General features: G+C 34.9%; 2 protein-coding genes and 1 pseudogene across 3 annotated transcripts; all 3 read left to right on the forward strand.

Moving 5' to 3' along the window:
• The first annotated feature begins 1,404 nt into the window (after positions 1-1,404).
• On the forward strand, positions 1,405-7,064 carry LOC146953996 (protein NRT1/ PTR FAMILY 5.2-like). 2 transcript variants are annotated; one of them, XM_085713256.1, is made up of 4 exons: positions 1,405-1,565; positions 2,228-2,445; positions 4,919-5,484; positions 5,943-7,064. In XM_085713256.1, the coding sequence occupies exons 1-4, from the start codon at positions 1,445-1,447 to the stop codon at positions 6,787-6,789; spliced, it is 1,752 nt and encodes a 583-aa protein (XP_085569382.1). In that variant the 5' UTR covers positions 1,405-1,444; the 3' UTR covers positions 6,790-7,064. The 2 variants fall into 2 exon arrangements, with proteins under 2 accessions (XP_085569382.1, XP_085569375.1); XM_085713249.1 differs by having other exon boundaries at positions 1,408-1,565; positions 2,228-2,454.
• Positions 7,065-14,699: 7,635 nt separating this feature from the next.
• LOC146953997 (secreted RxLR effector protein 161 pseudogene) lies at positions 14,700-15,673 on the forward strand (annotated as a pseudogene).
• A 266-nt stretch (positions 15,674-15,939) lies between these two features.
• Positions 15,940-18,828, forward strand: LOC146953998 (uncharacterized). Its single transcript, XM_085743421.1, has 2 exons — positions 15,940-17,923; positions 18,086-18,828. Exons 1-2 carry the CDS (start codon positions 15,940-15,942, stop codon positions 18,826-18,828), a joined length of 2,727 nt encoding a protein of 908 aa, XP_085599547.1.
• The last annotated feature ends 2,441 nt before the right edge of the window (positions 18,829-21,269 follow it).

Here is a 21,269-nt window from a genome sequence, read left to right on the forward strand (position 1 = left end):
TGTGTAAAACCCGTTAAAGAATTTTAAATAAAATGTATCCCGTGCTTGGCACGGGGCGTTACATTAGTTAAAAGACAAAGAAAAGTTTAAAAAGAATCTTATAATTAATGAAGGAGGGAAAACAAAATTTCTACGTTTGGATTATTTAAGAGGTACGTACACTTAGAAGTCAGAACACAAGTTAGCAACAATTTTTTTTATTTGCCCCATTAACTTAAAGTATCTCTCACCTCATATATCTTTAGGCAGCTCCCATTTTTTCCATGCCGGGAATGACGAGCGATGCAGAAAGAGACTTGACTGTCTTTTTCTAATGATTTTTGTCATTTCCTTCTATTTTTCTAACGTTGTTTCCCTGCTTGTAATTTTCCTAGAAGCCAAAAATGTGTTCCTAGGTTGACTCCAGTTTTGAGTTTATTTCAAAATACTACCAGTATGCCACTAAGCCATATTTTTGCGTTGTGAATATAATTTATACTGTTTGTAAAAAAAGAAATCCATACTCTCTATTTCACAACGAGTGTCAATTTAATAAAAAAATAAATTAAAATAGATTTTTTTTTATATTTTTTTCATCAAAAAAATTAAAATGAATTTTATTTTCAGTATTCACTATAATATCAATTTCTTCTTTTCTTAAAAAAAAAAGTTCTTCAATTAGATCCTTTAATTAATGCAACATGCTTTACTTCCAAAGGGTTATTTAGCTTCTTCAAAAACAAATAGTAAGAAACATACTAATAATCAATAAGATAACTTATACTAATAATCAATAAGATAACTTGTACAATATTTCCTTTTTTCTAATAATATATTTATATGAGTGAGTGGCAAATGATGGAAGTTTACGCTTCTCATTGATGTTCTTCTCACTCTTAGTTCACAAAAACATTGTAAAATTACTATTCTTTTTTTTTTTTTGTCAAACTCTTTCTTCTATCTATTACAGTTATTAATATATGTGTAAAAATCCTAAACAACATTTGTTTTGAAACAAAATGGGTAATATTTTTTACAAATTTCATTTCTCTTACTTTCTTCTTTAATTTTTATTATACTTTAACAAGAATGTCAAAATTGTTGGGCTGAAAGTTGTGATCGAGCTTTAAACTTCAGTTCCTCCACTTGTGTATGTGATTTTCGAGTGATTATTGTCATTTCTTCTATTTAAAAGAAATAGAAATATTAATTCCTTGTAAAAAAAAGTTATTCTATTCTGATGAAAACATTTTTTAGTGATTATTTAACAATATTTTATAAAAAAAATATTATTGCGAAAACTATTTATATTTGTCAAAAAAAAATTATTGATGTTGACTACATTCCATAAAATGAAATTTATTTGCCCCCTAGAACACGGAGTCATCTCTATAAATTAGTATAGTTCATTTGATGGATAACACAAAAATATATTTGCTTTGTTGAGGCTCCTAAAAAAAATATTATGGCAATGGAAGAAGGCATGATTGGAAATGAGTACACAAAAGATGGAACTATTGATCTTAAAGGAAAATCTGTTCTCAGATCCAAGACAGGTGGTTGGAAAGCTTGCTCATTTCTTGTTGGTAACATTTCTCTCTCACACACTTTATGGTCATGATTTTCACTAGAAAAATGTTATTCGGACACTCATGCATCCACAGTACAATTTAATCTACCTATATATATTGTTCAATTATTCCTTAGTACAATTAACATATTTTTCTCTCAAAAAAAAAAAAAATTAACATATTTTATTCACATGTCCTGTCCTAACTCAACCGAAAAAAATGCCGAAATTGTTTGGTCGGTCATATCGATATGACCGTGGATTATTTATAATCTTTACAATAAAAAATAAGAGACATTATGGTCATGATATAATATATATCAATTTTTTTAATTTGTAAGCAAAAACCTTAAGGAGTTATCTTATTGGGTAGAATAAAAGAGAAAAAGTTTACCATTTACTCTTATAGAGTGTAATTTAGAATATAAAATTAATATCTAATAAAATATAATGGTCACTTAGAGCAGTTGTGTCTCCTCTAATCTAAAATTTTATCTTTACCAACAAAGAAAATAATGGTCATTCAGTATAGAGCTCCAACTTTGCTTAAGATGATCAAAGCATGCTCATTAGGAAATAAACCTTATATGTTGTTGATAAGTTTCTCATGCATTCAAACCATATTACCCATTTAATTGAATTGTTAATTTTGCTTGAATGAATTCATGTCTACTGCAGTGTATGGGATATTTGAAAGAATTGCTTATTTTGGAATATCATCAAATTTGTTTGTGTATTTGACAAAGAAGCTTCACCAAGGCACTGTCATCTCTTCCAACAATGTCAACAATTGGGTTGGCACTGTTTTTATGACTCCCATATTAGGTGCTTATATTGCTGATGCTCATCTTGGACGCTATTGGACTTTTGTCATTTCTGCCTTTGTTTATCTATCGGTATGTAATGTATGTCTCTTGATTACATTTAAATTTTAAATGATGTAAATTTTTATTTTTTTATTTGTGTTAACCCTCCGATCTTTATAAGAGGACCTTTGTAATCCAGGGCAAGAATGCAAATTTTTTTTTTCAATGAGCAAAATATATTGAAACCCTAAACCAATGGCCAAAGCGTGCCCGTATAAAGAAAAAAAGATTTTCTTCAACAAAAAAAAAAAAAGAAAAAAGAAAAAAAGATTATAACTATATTTTTAAAAGAAAACAAGGTCAAACTATGTGATTACTATAATTATTATAAAAATAATGATAATTATTACTATTATTAACTAGCGGAAAGACGGGCACTATCGTGCCCGTCTGTACGCTCTTTCTACTGCGATAACGCATGTGATTATTTTATTATGTTTGTTTGTATAATTTTGATTAAATTTTTTAAATTTTAATATATTAATGGAAATTATTGATATATTGATTTATAAACAAAATATTGTCAAGGCATATAACAAAATTATTTTTGAACTCAACAAATTTTAGTTTGCCTGCATATAAAATTAAGATAAAATATTTATCATTTATTAACATCATAACACAAATGTATAAGAAAAAAAACAAAAATGTATAAATTACATGTTATGTAAAAGAAACATTGCTATGATTACGATAAAAGAATATCTTTAAAAAAATACATTTTTCGTAAAATCTCCATCTTCTCCTTCTATTTTCCCTTCTTTAATTAGAACTTTTATTGAATTTTGAGAAACTCCTCTTGATAAAGCTACATATAATTGACCATGGCTGAAAACATGTCGTGAAAGATAGATTCCGACATTGGGAATGGTCTGCCCTTGTGACTTATTTATGGTAATAGCAAAACTTAGTCTAACAGGAAACTGTTTTCTACTAAGCACAAATGGAAGTCCTAAACTCACATTTATATTTAATTTAATTTTGGGCAAGAATGCTCTTTTTCCAGCATTGCTTCCTGTTAGGATTTCCATATCAAACATATTCTTAAATAAACCACGGCATAACAATCGTGTCCCATTACACATGTCATATCTAGGGTCTATGTTTAACAACATCAAAGGTGTACCTTTTTTTACCTTTAAAATATGTGGTGGGATACTTCCTTGAACAATTGAGTTTAGGAATTCTTGTTGATATAAGTTATGAGTATCCCCTTCAAATTATGTTCTTCTTCTGGAAACTGATTGCTAATTAATATTTAATATAGTCATAACAAATCTTTTTCTAAAATATTTTCAGTCCTAATCTTTTTTTAGAGAATTTAAAGTCCAATCTTTAACATTATTATTTTTTGCTCATGTTTGTTACTAATCTTTTTTTAGTGGATTTAAATTCCAATTTTTAACATTATTTTTTGCTCACGTTTCTTACTAATCTTTTTTAGAGGATTTAAAGTTCAATCTTTACCATTATTTTTTGCTCACGTTTGTTACAATTGATCAAAGGGTAAGGAAGATTAACTTATATTAATAAAATAATATGGAAATACTGTTTTTTGTGAAAGTAATAAAATAATATGGAAATACTGATTTTTGTGGAAGAGATATGAAAATACTTGGCAATCTTTGTTGATTGTATTGAGGGGAACAACACAGATGTACAACATAAAATCGGATGATAGAAAAGTAACATGAGTTTTTTTTTTTGTGCTATTTTTTTGTGAGTTTGATCTGTGGTTAATAACAGAGAGTTAACGGGGACGATTAGTGACATGAATTAGTAATTCACGTGTTATTTTATAATTGGCTAACAGTAAGAACAATTCATAAGCAATTGTGTGCAAGTTTTCTCCTTAAATTAAATTTATTATTATCTATTTGTTACATGTGTTATTGGTATTTAAAATTAAAATTAAAAATTAAGGGTATTTTTGGAAAGAAAAGTCCAACCCAAAAGTGTGCTGAAAGGGGTAGTTTTCTTTATATATAGTATAGATTTGAAGAAGATATTTTTTAAAATATAGAAGATTATTATTATTATTATTATTATTATTATTATTATTATTATTATTATTATTATTATTATTATTATTATTATTATTATTATTATTATTATTACTACTACAACATATCCACATCTCATTTTGTCATAAAAAAAAAAAATTGTCATAAAAAAAAAAATCCATGTCTAAATTCTAACTACACTATATTGTGTGCATGTTGGTCCTTTATTGTTAGGATATAAGACTTTTTGGTAGATAACAAATTTTCTTAATATAAAACCTATTTGATACATGTGGTATTTCAGTACAAAACTAATTTCATAGTAGAAAATCACAACTAAATCATAAACCAATTTCAATTTTGAATAATAACAAACAATGAAAGGATTAGGAGTACAAGGACACAACTCTTGATTTGTGTTTATCTGTGATTAAAACATGTCTTGCTTAGTAATATTTGACAAGGTTTTATAATAATTCATTAGTTTCGGTTATTGGCAGGGTATGTGTCTACTTACACTATCGGTTTCCCTACCAAGCCTAAAGCCACCTAAATGCAATGAAATGGATGTTACAAAATGCAAGGAAGCTTCCACACAAACACTATTTGTGTTCTACACTGCCCTCTACATTATAGCAGTGGGAACAGGTGGGACCAAACCCAACATTTCAACCATTGGTGCTGACCAGTTTGACGATTTTGACCCTAAAGAAAAATCACTTAAGCTCTCATTCTTGAACTGGTGGATGTCTTGCATTGTTTTTGGGTCATTATTTGCATTCACAGTTATAGTGTATGTACAAGATAATGTGGGTTGGACTCTTGGATATGCTCTTCCAACTCTTGGACTTGCAATATCAATCATCACATTCTTGGCAGGCACACCTTTTTATAGACACAAATTGATTAAAGGGAGTCCATTTATTAGCATGGCTAAGGTCATTGTGGCAGCTATAAGGAAATTTGATGTAGTTGTTCCTGATGACCCTAAAGAATTATATGAGCTTAGTTTGGAAGAGTATACAAAGAAAGGCAAATTCAGGATTGATCTCACTCAAACATTCAAGTATAAATCCTACCATACTCGCATTTACTTGATCATTTGATTTTACAAGGAACGCTCCCTCGAACACTCTTTCAAACACTATATATCTCTTTTACCGAGTGAAATTCATGTTTGTTGCGTCACTTTAATATGGGGTCCATTCCCAAAATAGTGGGACTTGCATGAATTTCATTTTGAGTGTTAAAAACTACTACACGAACATAAATATAACCAAAAAAGTACATCTACCATTTTGCTTGGCCGAAGACGTGTCTTATATCCTGATACTTGATTACACTAAATTAATTCATTTTCGCAAACTACTACCAGTGTCGACGTGTTAGTGTCAATGTCGTGCTCGATGTTCGTGTTATAGTATTAGAATTAGTGCTTCATAAGTTAGAAAGAGAGTGTTAGACTAAGTATTGTTATTTTTCCCTTATTTTAAAATATTGATTCTTGTTTGTATACATGTGCAGGTTCCTTAATAAGGCATGTGTGGACACTGGTTCAAGTACTAGTAATGAATGGATGTTATGCACAATAACACAAGTAGAGGATACCAAACAAATCCTTAGCTTAATCCCTATTTGGGTTGCTACATTTATTCCAAGTGCAATGATTGCTCAAATAAATACCCTTTTCATAAAACAAGGAACTACTCTTAACAGTTCCGTTGGCAACTTAAAAGGTCCTCCAGCAAGTTTAACTGCATGTACAGTTTTGACCATGATTATCACTTACATAATCTATGAAAGATTCATTGTCAAGATTATGCAAAAGTTGACCAAGAATCCTAGAGGTATTACACTTCTTCAAAGAATGAGTGTAGGGTTCATAATCCACATAGTGATAATGACAGTTGCATCCATGATTGAAAGACATAGACTTAGTGTGGCCAAAAAACATGAAGTTCCATTAAGCATATTCATTTTGCTACCACAATTTATACTTATGGGAGTGGCTGAAGCACTTTTAGAGGGTGCAAAAGTGGAGTTTTTCTATGATCAAGCACCAGAAAGCATGAAGAGCCTTGGAACATCATACTCATTAACTACTACTGGAATTGGTAGTTTTCTCAGCACTTTTCTTCTTTCAACAGTTTCACATGTCACTGAGAAACATGGTGGTCGAGGGTGGATTTTGAACAATTTGAATGCTTCTCATCTTGATTACTACTATGCATTTTTGGCGATACTGAATGTCTTGAACTTCGTCTTCTTTGTAGTTGTTTCGAAGTTCTATGTGTCCAGAGCTGAAGTTTCTAACTCTCTAAAAGTTCTTGAAACAAAACTTACAGAGAAGAAAGCAAGTAGTGTCAACTGATCAGAAATCAGAAACGAGAAGATTATACTACATCTTTGATGAATGGCCGGGCTAGATCGAATTTTACGAAGGGGCAACATATAAATGTAAAATAAAATAAAATTTTATGACTCTTAGGTTGACAATTTTCGTTGTCGACAAAATTATCTCTGTAGTTACCGTATATATTGAAAGTATCAAAATAAGGTTGACAATTTTCGTTGTTGACAAAATTATATTGTAGTTACTATAGATATTCAAAGTATCAAAATAGAAAGAATAAATTTATCTATCAAGTGATAATTTTTTTGTCTTGTTTCTAGGGGTGGAAATGGGCTAGGCCGGGCCGGGCTTTGTAAGGCCTAAGCCTGACCTACTTAAAAAATTAGGGATTTACTTTTTCCACCAAACTGCCTTCTCGCGTGCCCTGCAAAAATTCCAAAAATACCCCTGGTCTGGATTTTGTTTTCCGAACCAGATTGTTAGTTACTTCCGTAAAATAAAATCCGGACCAGATGTTGTGCGCTTTTTTATGTCTTTCTTTGATGTCAAGGGTCTCTGTTGACCGTTATATGAACCCCACACAAGCTGAAATGCTATTGCAGGGTTCGTAGGAACGGTCAACAATGACCATGACACCACCGACACCCCTAAAAAACTAAAAACGTTTGAAGAAAATTGAAGAAAAGAGGTGAAGTGAAGAATGGAGGTATTTGTTGAAGATGGAAGCCTATTTATAGCCTTAAACAAGTCCTAGGTCATTAATACAGTCAATGAAAACGTGTTAGTGGTTGTAACCGTCCAAACCCAAATTAATGGCTCTCTTTCAAAAGAATCCAATGCTGAAGCGTTCCGGATTTTACATTCCGGAATGTCCTTAGCCCTACAGGAAGTGCCAACTTTCCCCTCGTTCACCATTATCGCATTAATCTAGAAAGTATATTCCGGAAACCAAAGGTGCATTCCGGATTGTATATTCCGGAACGCATCAGTGTCATGGCCGGTGGTCTGCCCCACACGTTTTTGATAGTGGTCAAGTCAAAAAAACGTGTTTTACCACGTTTTTTGACTGCATTTATGGCTTCCCAACCATTTTTCACCCACCCCTCCATGTAAATACCCTTCCAAACCCCACCATTTCTCACACCATCCCTCTCCTCATCTTCTTCCTTCTACAACCATGGTTTTCCATCGTTGGCCTTTCATAGATAAGGGCCTCGTTGAAAACATTCAGGGTTTGTATGAACGGTCAATGAGGATGGAACCGCGCTGCAACGAAGGACGGTTCATCTGATGGTCATGTGGGTCAGTGTGGTTCTTAGCTTCGTCTGTCTGGGCGTAAGTCTGAGCACCCCCACCTCCCTCAGGGCATTTGTTTCTTCTTCCCGCCCTCCTCTTCCGTCCTCCTCCGGTTTTCCTCCAATAGCCAAGCTACTGCTATGTCCTATCACATAGCAGTGGTTAGGCTCTTATGTAATAAGCTTAAAAAGCTTGAAAATTATTGTAATGTATTGTTCATATATTAATAAAATGAGTTGTTTTTATGTTTGTGTCTTTTTATTTCTATTTTTTATTTTATTCGCATTTTATTTTACGAATTGTAGAGCTTAAAATTGCAAAAGTTCTGCTAAAATACTATTTCAGATTTTAAAATCTAGAAACATCTGAAGAATACTAACAATACGTTCCGGAATACGAAATCCGGACCAGGGGTAAAATTGGGAAAAAAAATAGGGCGCGCGAGGAAAGGCGTAGAGTGGGAAAAGTAATACTAAAAAAGTTATAGGTCTGAGCCTGGCCTATTACCCGTCATAGGCTCATTTTTTAGGCTTGGCCTGGCCTTTTTAAAGGCCTGATGAAGCCTGAAAACCTATTTAAAAGCTTATTTTATGCTAAGGTCTGGCAACACATGTAAGCCTACTCCTAAATAGGTCAAAACTTATTAAGGCCTAAAGCACACAAATATGTCTGCTACTAAATAATGAATTCTTATGAAGGTCTAATCACACCAATATATCAGCTACTAAATAACCAATCATATGAAAGCTGGTGTGTTGGAACAAAATGTGTTTAACAATGAACCTTTAGAGTTTTGATGATAATAAGGTATTAAAAATTGACAATTGGAATTGCTAATATTTTTTCAAGTGTACAGGACCATAGACAAAAATTTATATCATTCAAAGGTTCTGATTGAGCAAATAAAGAGCAAAGGAATCAACGAAATTGAAGCTTATAAGCTCCTGAAGGCAAAGCGCTCCTGAAGGCAAAGCGCTCCTAAAGAGTAGAGAACTCCTGAAGACTTGACGCTCCTGAAGACTAGAGATCCTGAAGTACAACGTCATCAGAAGTTGCCTCGTCAGAAGCTGCCTCATCAGAAGCTGTTTTCACCAGAAGCTGAAGATCAACTGAATTTGCAAAATTCAAGGATTCAAGAGTTGTTTCATGGATAGAAATTCATCTAAAGATAGCAGAAGACTTGTGGAACTTTGCAACGGTAATTTCAAAAGTGTTTGAAGGCATTTGCTTGCAAAAGGAACAAAAGCGTTGACATTTGTACTTTGTACGAACTGTACAACCACCTTCTCCACTACTCTGTTTTGTGTCTCTGCTACAAGGCAAAATAATAGCTCTGAATGTACAACCAAGCCTGCAGAATTGTTCCCTCTCAACTGGAATGGATTTGAAATTGGTTCTTCGTAGGACAACAACCAAATCAGGCAAAAGATCATCGGTGAAAGATCAAGCTTCAACAACGACTCTTTTGATGTGATGGCAATTTCACAACGTCTCTTTCACACCTCTATATAAAGGAGTGAAGTCTTAAAAATTTGGCAATGCTGAACGAAAGACTCTCAACATTTTTACAAGTGTCAAACCTCTGCTGAAATTGTTCTGCATTCACTTAGAATTTCTGTTTCTCAAGTCATACCCTAGAAATTCTTAAGTCTTAGAGTCTTATTTGATTTGTATTGTGAGCACCTCTGATTGTATATCAAGTGTTCAACCTCAAACATTTTTCTCTGTAATCTTATTTGTTTAGAAGTCTCTTACAGTTGTGCTTGAGCATAGAAGTCTCTTGATTGTGTTCTTGAGCATAGGAAGACTCTTGCAAAGTGTGCTTGAGCAAAAGAAGTCTCTTGCTGTGTGCTTGAGCAATTGTAATCAGATATTACATTTTAGTGAACTCTCCTTGGAAGTGCAAGGGGGATAAAACTACTTCCGGTTTGTTGAAGGAACCTGTATAATTGCTTTGTGTCTTTCTTCTTCTTCTCTCTCTCTCTCTCTCTCTCTCTCTCTCTCTCTCTGTTTTTATCCGCTGCGTTCAGATTCTGATTATCACTTCAAAAGCTGTCTCACTTAGCTTCTGACCAGTGTGCTCAGTTTAGGAGAAACGAAGAATTTTTCAAAACACAATTCAACCCCCCTTCTTGTGTTTTTATCACCTTCAATTGGTATCTAGAGCGTTGGTTCTCTTGATAACACCTAACAGTGTAACAGTCCAAGATCTGAGAAAAACATGTCTAGTGAATCATCTGTTTCTGGTAATGGATCTGGCCACAACAACAACATTGTTCCATATGATTATGGTGACAAGAAATCCAGCGTAGGAAAGATTCCCAAGTTTAACGGAGATCCTGAAGAATTTTCTTGGTGGAAAACTAACTTCTACAGCTGTGTCATGAGTTTAGACGAAGAACTATGGGACATACTGGAAGAAGGTGTTGGTGATGACTTGGCTCTTGATGAAGTAGGAACTGTTGTTGATAGAAAGAGACATACTCCTGCTCAGAAGAAGATTTACAAGAAGCATCATATCATCATAGGAGCACTTATCACTGCTATTCCTAAAGCAGAGTACATGAAGATGAGTGACAAGACAACTTCTAAAGCAATGTTTGCTTCTCTTTGTGCTAACTATGAAGGCAGCAAGAAAGTCAGAGAAGCAAAGGCTCTTATGCTTGTACATCAGTATGAGTTGTTCAAGATGAAGGATGATGAAACTATTGAGGAGATGTACTCAATGTTTCAAACTCTGGTCTCTGGACTTCAAATACTAAAGAAGAGTTATGTTGCTTATGATCATGTGAGCAAAATACTCAGAAGTTTGCATGCTAGATGGAGATCAAAGGTGACTGCCATTGAGGAAGCTAAAGATTTAAACACTTTAAGTGTTGAAGATCTTGTTAGTTCTCTCAAAGTTCATGATTTAAGTCTTAATGAACATGAGTCTACTAAGAAGAGTAAATCAATAGCTCTTCCATCCAAAGGCAAGTCATCAAAAGCTCTCAAAGTGGTTGAATCTGAAGAAGAAGAAGTATCTGGTTCAGATTCTGAAGAAGATGCTGCTGAGATGGCTATGCTCTCCATTAGACTGCAGTATTTGGCTAAGAAGAATACAAAGTTTCTGACCAAAAGGAGTAACTCCAGAAACTCAAAGAGAGAAGATCAGAAGGTTGCTTCAACTGTAAGAAGCCTGGACATTTCATTGCTTATTGCCCTGATCTTCAGAAGGAAAAGTCAAAGCACAAGTCAAAGAAGTCATCTTTCAAACCAAGCAAATTCAAGAAGCAAATTAAGCAGAGTTTAATGGCCACCTGGGATGATTTGGAAAGTGAATCTGGATCTGATAAAGAGGAAGCTGATGAAGGTGCAAAGATAGTTGTTGGGTTAATAGCTACGGCAACTTTAGAAGCTGGATCAGAATCAGACTTTGAAGATGAAAACGAGGTATATTCTAAAATTCCTAGAAATGAACTTGTTAAGTCACTTAAAGAACTCCTTACACATTTTGAAGTAAGAATCAATGAGTTGAAGGATTTGAAAGAAAAATATGTTGATTTAATGAAACAACAAGAATCAACTCTATTGGATCTGAAAGCTTCTGAAGAAGAACTTAGAGGCTTTGATTTCATTTGTAGAACTTATAAAGATAAGCTCAGGTTCTTGTGTCAGAAGCTACAAGAAAAGTGTAATGAAAAACCTTTAAGCAACCATGCAATTGCTCTTGAAGATTTTATCATGTCTGGTATTGACAGAAGCAAAGTTGCTTCATTGATTTACAACATTTACAGAAACAATGGCAAAGGGATTGGATTTTTAGGAGGGAAACCTAATGAAATCAGTCTCAAAGCATGTTGTGAATGCATCAAGGAAGGATTGAAAACCTTCTTTGTACCTGAAGGTGCTGAGTTAGAAACTGTTGTTCCATCAGAACCTAAAGCTTCTAGCTCTAAGGCTAAGATTACTTCAAAGCCAAAGAACTCTAAGCCAAAGGCTATGATCAAATCTGATTCCAAGACTTCAAAGATCAGGATCCTAAAAAGATCAGAACATGTTCCTCAGAGTCTTGTGAAACCAAAATCTGAGGTTCTGAAGTCTAAGTTTTAGAAGAAAATAGTTATTGCTCCTGAAGAACCAAAACCTAAGGTGATGGTTAATCAGAAGCAATCAAACTCACAGCACAAGGTACAAGAAGTGAAGAGTAAATCTTCTAGTACTAACCTGAGAGGACCCATAAGACAATGGGTACCTAAATCTGAAAATGTCAATGTTGCAGGTATGTCTAAGAGCAAAGAAGAAACAAAAATCATGGCACCTTGACAGCAGTTGCTCAAGACACATGACAGGAGAGAAGTCCATGTTCCTCAGCCTAACAATGAAAGAGGAAGGAAATGTGAAGTTTGGAGGCAACCAGTCTGGCAAGATCATTGGTACAGGAACTATTGGTAATTCCTCTACCTCAATTAATAATGTATGGTTGGTAGATGGTCTTGAACATAACCTTTTGAGCATTAGTCAATTTTGTGACAATGGTTATGGTGTGTTATTTGAGAAAGCCAACTGTACTGTAATCAACAAGGAAGATAAATCCATAATATTCAAGGGAAAGAGAGTGGAAAATGTCTATAAAATCAATTTCTCTGAACTGGTTGATCAGAAGGTAACTGCCTTCTATCAGTGAATGATAAGAAATGGATGTGGCATAGAAGGTTGAGACATGCTAACTGGAGATTAATCTCTAAGCTTAGTAAGTTACAACTTGTCAAAGGCCTTCCAGACATTGACTATCATTCAGATGCACTTTGTGGTGCATGCCAGAAAGGGAAGATTGTGAAATCATCTTTTAAAACAAAAGACATTGTTTCAACCTCCAGACCCTTAGAACTACTTCATATTGATTTATTTGGACCAGTTAGCACTGCATCCTTATATGGAAGTAGATATGGATTGGTTATTGTTGATGATTACAGCAGATGGACCTGGGTAAAATTCCGAAAGAGTAAAGATGTTGCTTGTTATGTATTCAGTAGCTTCTGCACTCAATTTCAATCTGAAAAAGAAACAAAGATTTTGAAAATCAGAAGTGATCATGGTGGAGAGTTTGAAAATGAGCCATTTGAAGCTTTTTGTGAAAAACATGGAATTGTCCATGAATTCTCTTCTCCTAGAACTCCACAACAAAATGGGGTTGTAGAGAGAAAGAATAGAACTTCACAAGAAATGACCAGAACCATGATTCATGAAAACAATTTAGCAAAGCATTTTTGGGCAGAAGCAGTGAATACAACATGTTATGTCCAGAACAAGATCTATATCAGACCTATTTTGGAGAAAACAGCATATGAACTCTTTAAAGGAAGAAGACCCAATATCTCTTACTTTCATCAATTCGGATGTACACGTTACATTCTAAATAACAAGCTCTACCTAAAGAAATTTGATGCCAAGGCCCAAAGAGGTATCTTTTAGGTTACTCTGAAAGGTCAAAGGCATACAAAGTGTATAATTCAGAAGCACTTTGTATTGAAGAATCAATGCACGTTAAATTTGATGACAAAGAGCCTGGGAGTAAAAGTCCAGAGGAAGATGAAAGTTTTGCAGAGATACAGGTTCCTGAAGATACTCTAGAACCTGATCAGATAGCTAAATCTTAAGATAGTCCAGAAGCTGAACCCACATTAGAAGCTCAAGATGAATTTGCTTCTGATGAAGCACAAGATGGCTCACATGAAGCAGATCCTCCCAGAAACACATTCAAGCACAAGCCTTCACATCCTGAGGATCTAATCATTGGAAACAAAGATAGTCTAAGAAGAACAAGATCATATTTCAGACAAGAAGAGTCTATGACTGGACTGATATCAATGATTGAACCTACAATAGTTGATGAAGCACTTTCAGATGATGGATGGATCTTAGCTATGCAAGAAGAGTTAAATCTATTTCAAAGAAATGATGTGTGGGATTTGGTACCCAAACCTCAACACAAGAACATTATTGGAACAAAATGAGTATTCAGAAACAAGTTGAATGAGAAAGGAGAAGTAACAAGAAACAAAGCAAGACTTGTTGCACAAGGTTATAGTCAACAAGAAGGCATTGATTATACTGAAACATTTGCTCCAGTTGCAAGATTGGAAGCAATCAGGTTAATTCTTTCCTATGCAGTTAATCATGGCATAATATTATATCAAATGGATGTCAAGAGTGCATTTATTAATGGTGTCATTGAAGAAGAAGTATATGTCAAACAACCTCCTGGCTTTGAGGATCTTAAGTATCCTGATCATGTTTTTAAGCTGAAGAAATCACTATATGGCTTGAAACAAGCTCCTAGAGCTTGGTATGATAGACTAAGTAATTTCTTAATCAAAAATGATTTTAAAAGAGGACAGGTTGACACAACACTCTTCAAAAGGACCATTGGGAAAGATATTGTGCAAATATATGTTAATGATATAATATTTGGTTCTACTAATGCATCTGTTTGCAAGGAGTTTTCTAAGTTAATGCAGGATGAATTTGAAATGAGCATGATGGGAGAGCTGAAGTTCTTCCTGGGCATTCAAATCAATCAATGTAAAGATGGAGTCTATGTTCATCAATCCAAATACACAAAGGAGCTTCTGAAGAAGTTCAAGCTTAAAGACTGTAAAGTGATGAAGACTCCAATGCATCCTACATGCACCTTAAGCAAAGAAGATGAAGGAGCAAAAGTAGATCAGAAGATGTACAAAGGTATGATTGGTTCTTTGTTATACCTCACTGCATCTAGGCCAGATATTTTATTCAGTGTATGCTTGTGTGCAAGATTCCAATCAGATCCCAGAGAATCTCATTTGACTGCTGTCAAGAGAATCTTCAGGTATTTGAAAGGAACAACTAATCTTGGACTCCTTTATAGGAAATCCTTAGATTATAAGCTAATTGGATTCTGTGATGCTGACTATGCTGGTGATAGGATTGAAAGAAAGTCAACCAGTGGCAATTGTCAATTTCTGGGTGATAATCTTATATCCTGGGCTAGCAAAAGACAAACAACTATTGTTATGTCTACAATAGAAGCAGAATACATTTCAGCTGCAAGTTGTTGTACACAACTACTTTGGATGAAACATCAGTTGGAAGACTATCAGATTATTGCTAACAGTATTCCCATTTATTGTGATAATACTGCTGTTATTTGTTTGTCTAAAAATCCAATTTTGCATTCAAGAGCTAAGCATATTGAAATCAAACACCATTTTATCCGAGACTATGTTCAAAAAGGAATTTTAGATATACAATTCATTGATACTGAGAATCAATGGGCTGATATATTTACTAAGCCTTTAACTGTTGAAAGATTTAATTTTATAAAGAAAAATTTGAACATGCACTTTGTGTCTGATTAAAAGCTTACTTGCTCCTGAATAGGATTTTAGGTTCAGAAGTCAGTTCAGAAGTTATGGTCCATCAGAAGCTCTTTATTGAGGTTCTGAGGAAAATACGCTTCTGATGATGACATCAGCACCTGAAGTTCAGAAGCTGGATTTTAAGCTCCTGAATAGTTGAGTTAGTGGAAACGCTGGAAGTTACTTTATTTGGTAACACTGGCCCACTAACTTGGCAGTTACTCTGAAAACTTCTGACGTGGTCTATCTGTATTGGTGTATAACTAAAAAGGGCAATGATGATTTAAAAGCTTTAAAAGTACTTTCAAGCGCCCCCAATGTCATTAATGTTATGTTTGTTTGTCTCTTTTGAATTGCAATAGTTTTTACTCTTAACACTTTGTGAATTCGCACACTACTCACTTCACAACAAACACTTCATCTTTCAAACCTGTTCTTGCGAAGTTAGCACAATTCTCAACCCTAGAACCCTAAATCATCATCTTCATCATCAATGGCATCATCAAGCTCTCATCAGAACATTCCAGAATCTACTTCACAAGAGGCCCCTGCCTATGAAATCAGAGGTAGAACCATGGAACTAGAAGAATGGGATTTAAAGGTTCAAATAGAAAATCCTGTGGATTTTGAATCTCTAGCTTTCCATGGATGTTGGATCAGAAGTTTCTACGAAGCACAAGGTCTCATGCCATACTTCAAAATGTTGAATGGACCAACTCACGAAGCCTTGGTTAGGCACTTCTGGGTAAGAGCATCGGTGTATGATAAAGCTGCTTCAGAAACTAAAGAGAAGCAGAAGGTTTTGCGTAATCCTAGTCTGAAAGGGAAGACTAGAAAAGAAATGAGACTTGAACCATTTACCTACACTGAAATGAGGTCAAACATCTGTGGAATTCCAGTAATCATTGCAGAATGGCAGATAGCATTTGTACTCAGAGTAGAAGCTTCTGGAAAATATTCAGGGATAGATATTTCAAGTGCTAAAGAAGGCTTCTGGAAAGAAAAAGTAAACATGGCTTTGTACAATTCCAATAAGACAGGAAAGTATGCTGACTTAAGCATAGAAAAGAAGTTGCTTCTGAAGATTCAGAATGAGAATCTGCTTCCAAAAGGTGGAGGTGATCAACCTTCGTTGGGGCTGAAAGTCTTTCTTCAGCACTTTATCAAGAAGGAAAAGGTAAATGTGCCCAAGTACCTCTTCAAGTACTTGATTGATATTCTGAGAAAGAGTCAGTTGGAGAATAGACGCTGGGTACCTTATGGAATACTCTTATCAGAAATCTTTTATCAAGGAGGGATTTTGGACCGACTCAGTAGTGTTGAAGCCTACTCAGACGAGCTGCTTGACACTAAGACTGGGAAGTTCATTAATGCTCATACTCTCAAGCATATGAAGCTGATCAGCACTGTCACTAAGCTCAATATTGACTTAAGTGAATCCAGTGCTAAGTCTGATCTCATGAAGGATTTTCCACCAATCTGCAAGAAGGACCCTCTTGATGTTCAGATGCATTTCATCAAGGACCACTATGAAACATATAATAAGGTCATCAGATTGGAAGATGTACCTGAAGAAATGTATGGTGGTGCTCTGCCAATTGCTAGAGGCAGAAAATCAAAGAGGAAGTTGACTGAAGAAGAATATCTAGAAGCTGAAAAACCTGCAAAGAAGGTGAAGAAAGAAAAAGTTGCTACTGATAAGCTTAAGATTGGTGGTTCTGCAATGCCATCAATTGAAGAAGAAGTTGAGGACCTGGACACATATGTGGTCCTGAACAAGAAAACTATGAGTGGAATAGCTGCTGCTTCGTCAATTGCTCCTGATCAACCTACTATACCAAAGAAGAAGAGGAAGCCAGCAGTAAGGAAGATCAAGGAATCTCCTTATGTTATTAAGGAAGTAGAAGATGTTGAAGCTACTACAAAATTGGTCTCAAAGGAATTAGAGAAGAAGAAAGCAGAAGAAGCTGCTGCTGCATCTGGAGTTGTTGAAGTAGCTGAAAAAGCCTTGAAGATCACTACTAAACTACAAGAGATTGTAACTTCAGAAGCTTCACAATTACTGATGGCTCCTGATGGTCAAAAGAAAACAGCAGATTGTTCAGAATCTTCTATGACAGGTAATGTTGCTACTCACACAGAACCTGTAATACATGAGATATCTGATTCCTCTTTATCAACCTCTTCATCAACCTCATCATCATCCTCTGATTCTGATGATGATAAACCCTTAGGTCAACGCTACCCAAAACTATCAAAAAGCCATCCAACCTCAACACCCTTTGAACCAGTATTTCCAACAATTAATTGGAAGATAGGTGAGTTACTTGAACTCAAAAGCAGTAGACTCCCACCTAATTATCCTGATCAGCCTCAGTACATTCCACCTCTCAACATGATTTTACCTGACAATGTTGATGTTGAGTCAGACCTACAAAAAGTCTCTGAAGTGGCTTCTAAGAAAATCACTTCAGAAAGCCCCCAACACCAAGCACCTGAACCACAAAAGACTTCATCACCACAACAACAACCACCCAACTCACAAACTGAACCACAAATAGCAACCTCAACCAGCTCAAATCAAATCTTACAAACTGTTCCTGAACATACTGTTCTTGAACATACCTCACCTAAACCAGATGCTCCTGAACAACCTGTTCCTGAGCCAACCAAATCATCTACCGTTCCTTTACCTGTTCAAGTTGTCCAGTTAACCCATTGTGATGGTGTTTCTATACCCACTGATATGGATATTGATTTTGAGGATGATCAAGATGATCCTCAAGCCTCTGACATGGTTATAGACACTGTTTCTGACCAACCCTCAACCAGCAATCCTGAAACCACAAATGGCCAATCATCATCTAATCTAGCCATTGTACCCACAGTTTCACCAAAACCCTCTAGACAACCTTCACCACCCACCAGATTCCTAGATCCACATGTATTACAAGATGTGTGTGAAGACATTGCTTCTGAGTTAATCAAACTGATAGAAGGGAGAAATGACTTGAGTCACCAAGTCAGTTATCAGAAGCAGTGGAGGAGGCTGAAGGAAAGAGTGGTTAATGTTATTTCAGCACCGCATGATTCCTGTATAGAAGCTCAAGAGCAAGCTAAGCAGAAGCTGGAAGACTGGCTGAATGGTGTTGGAGAAAATCTTGATGATATACAGGTCCTTGGAACCTGGGTGAAGAATCCACTGAGCATAAGAGGAAGAGATCCTACAGATTTTCTCCCTACATTTATTCACCCCAAGGATCTGAATTTGTCCCTTTCTAAGGTCAACTTGAGTAAAGCTGCACCTGATCTGGCTCTAGTTCAGAAGAATAAGGTGTCAGAAGAAAGGAATAAGGAGCTAGAAAGAGAGCTGTCTGAATAGAAGGTACTGATGTTAGAGGTCAAAGCTGAAACAGACGCTAAGCTGGAAGAAGCTAGACTCAGAGAAGAACAGCTCAGGGCAGAGATGGACAAGAGACTTGCAGAGACAAATGAGCTTCTGAAGAAACTTTTAGAAAATGAAAGCAAGCCAAACCCTTAGTTGCACACCTTTAGATTGCCTATTTTTCTTTTAGCTTCTGATATATCATGTTTTATCATTTGTTTCTGAAATAGTTTTTGGTTCTGATTGTTATGCTCTGATTAGTTTATTTTATTTTGAGAAGATGGTTTATATGCTTATATATTGCTCTGAACCTTTTATTCTATGTTTTTCTCATCTCTTCTTTTTTATTTATGTTTGTTAATGACAAAAGGGGGAGTATATGTGATAGTATTTAAAGGCTCTGAGCCCCATTAATGATATTTGAAAAATTATTTTGAAAAACTTCTATCATTTTTTACCTGAAAGGTATAAGCTATGAATGAAAGAAGGAGTATCAAATTTCAAATAAAATTAATTGAACCACTCTTCTTATCTATAATCTACTTCTCAATTATTTGATTTTAAAGCTCTGATATTATTGCGCGCTCAATGAATTTAATTAACCTGGATTGAACTTAGGGGGAGCTTACAATCCTCACCTTAAAGACTATCAGACTCAGTGGGAGTTAAAGCTTACAAACCTCAGACTCTGAGCTTACAAACCTCAGAACCCCAAAGTCAACTTGTTAATTAGATTAACAACAATTGATCAAGTTTTTAAATACTATTGTTTGTCATCATCAAAAAGGGGGAGATTGTTGGAACAAAATGTGTTTAACAATGAACCTTTAGAGTTTTGATGATAACAAGGTATTAAAAATTGACAATTGGAATTGCTAATATTTGTTCAAGTGTATAGGACCATAGACAAAAAATTATATCATACAAAGGTTCTGATTGAGCAAATAAAGAGCAAAGGAATCAACAGAATTGAAGCTTAGAAGCTCCTGAAGGCAAAGCGCTCCTGAAGGCAAAGCGCTCCTGAAGACTAGTGCTCCTGAAAACTAGAGGTCCTGAAGTATAACGTCATCAGAAGCTGCCTCGTCAGAAGCTGCCTCATCAGAAGCTGTTTTTGTAACGTCCGTCGTAATTATTTAATTATTTTAATAAGTTTTAACATATATTTATATGAATTAAGTAATTTATGAGGGATATATGATTTATATGTGATTTATGTGATTTTCAAGATTTATGCGAATTATATGATTTTTGTGAAGTTATAATGATGGTGTGACTTATTTTATTATTAAATCAAATAAGATATGAAAATAAAATAAGTATACTAAGAAGTGGGGATGTGATGTGAGATGAGTAATTTTAGTGGTGAGAGAAGAATAGAAGAGTGTTATAAATAGAGAAGTTAGGTTGAGAGAATAGTTTTACACAATACGTACGTTTTCGGTGAAAAAGAGAGAAGAGTCAAGAGAAGAAGAGGAGACCTGGAGAGCTGCAATTTCATCTGTTATAAGGTAAGGGTGAGACTAACTCTCAATATTATTAAGTCTCTAATTCTTAAAAAAATGGATTTAGCATGATTTAGGTTGAGTTTTGTGAGAGTTAAGAATTAGGGTTTATGACCGATTTTGATGATTGAACCATGAAAAATTGTTAGATTGATGCAAAACTTGTGTACAGACCTTAAATATTTGATAGGGTGATAATTAGATGCTGTTTTGATGTTAGAACCATGAGAATAGATGAAAAGTTGAGATTTTTAGGATTCTGCCCGAGCTGACATTCATCGCTCGCAATGGCGAGTAGCTTAGCTCGCCTCACGAGTGATGAACTTCATCGCTCGCCTCGCGAGCAAATCAACTCGCAACGGCGAGTAACCCAGTGAGAAAATCATGATTCTTCAATTGATGTTTTAGGCCAAGTTTAATATGGTTTTGAGTACCTTAATAGTTATAAGAACGAATAGGCAAGTTTTGCTATTGTTGACTATTTAAATGTCACAAAGTTTTATAAGTCGGTCCAAATTGTAAATATTTAAGAAGTTGTCCATGTTAATGGAATTATAAGAGATGTCCATGATGTTGTCTAAGTTGACAAGTTGTAGCAAGTTGAGTCCATTGCATACTCATTAAAGATGGGGGCTTGATGCCCTGGAGCTTTGCTCAAACTACGTTTGGGGCTTGATGCCCTGGAGCTTTTGCTCACTTTTGTTGGGGGCTTGATGCCCTGGAGCCTATTTACACTCATATATGTTGGGGGCTTGATTCCCTGAATGGTATCACATGCATTTGCATTTCAAGAAGTTTTGAGATGATTTAAGATGATTAAGAGTTGCATTATCAAGTTGAGTCGCATTGTCGAGTCGATTAAGTGATTGAATATGCATTTAATGATGATGATTTAATGATGATGTTTTGATTATGATTTAATATGACGCTAGTGAT

The sequence above is a fragment of the Medicago sativa genome, chromosome 1, assembly GCF_051527215.1.
Source record: "Medicago sativa cultivar Bolivia chromosome 1, Bolivia_mono, whole genome shotgun sequence".
Lineage (NCBI taxonomy): Eukaryota > Viridiplantae > Streptophyta > Magnoliopsida > Fabales > Fabaceae > Medicago > Medicago sativa.

Coding starts and splice junctions, on each gene's coding strand:
- LOC146953998 (XM_085743421.1), top strand. CDS start 15,940: ATGGCATCATCAAGCTCTCATCAGAACATTCCAGAATCTACTTCACAA. Junction 17,924..18,085: donor TAAGAAAATCACTTCAGAAA/GCCCCCAACACC, acceptor CACCTAAACCAG/ATGCTCCTGAACAACCTGTT.
- LOC146953996 (XM_085713249.1), top strand. CDS start 1,445: ATGGCAATGGAAGAAGGCATGATTGGAAATGAGTACACAAAAGATGGA. Junction 1,566..2,227: donor AGCTTGCTCATTTCTTGTTG/GTAACATTTCTC, acceptor TGTCTACTGCAG/TGTATGGGATATTTGAAAGA. Junction 5,485..5,942: donor GATCTCACTCAAACATTCAA/GTATAAATCCTA, acceptor ATACATGTGCAG/GTTCCTTAATAAGGCATGTG.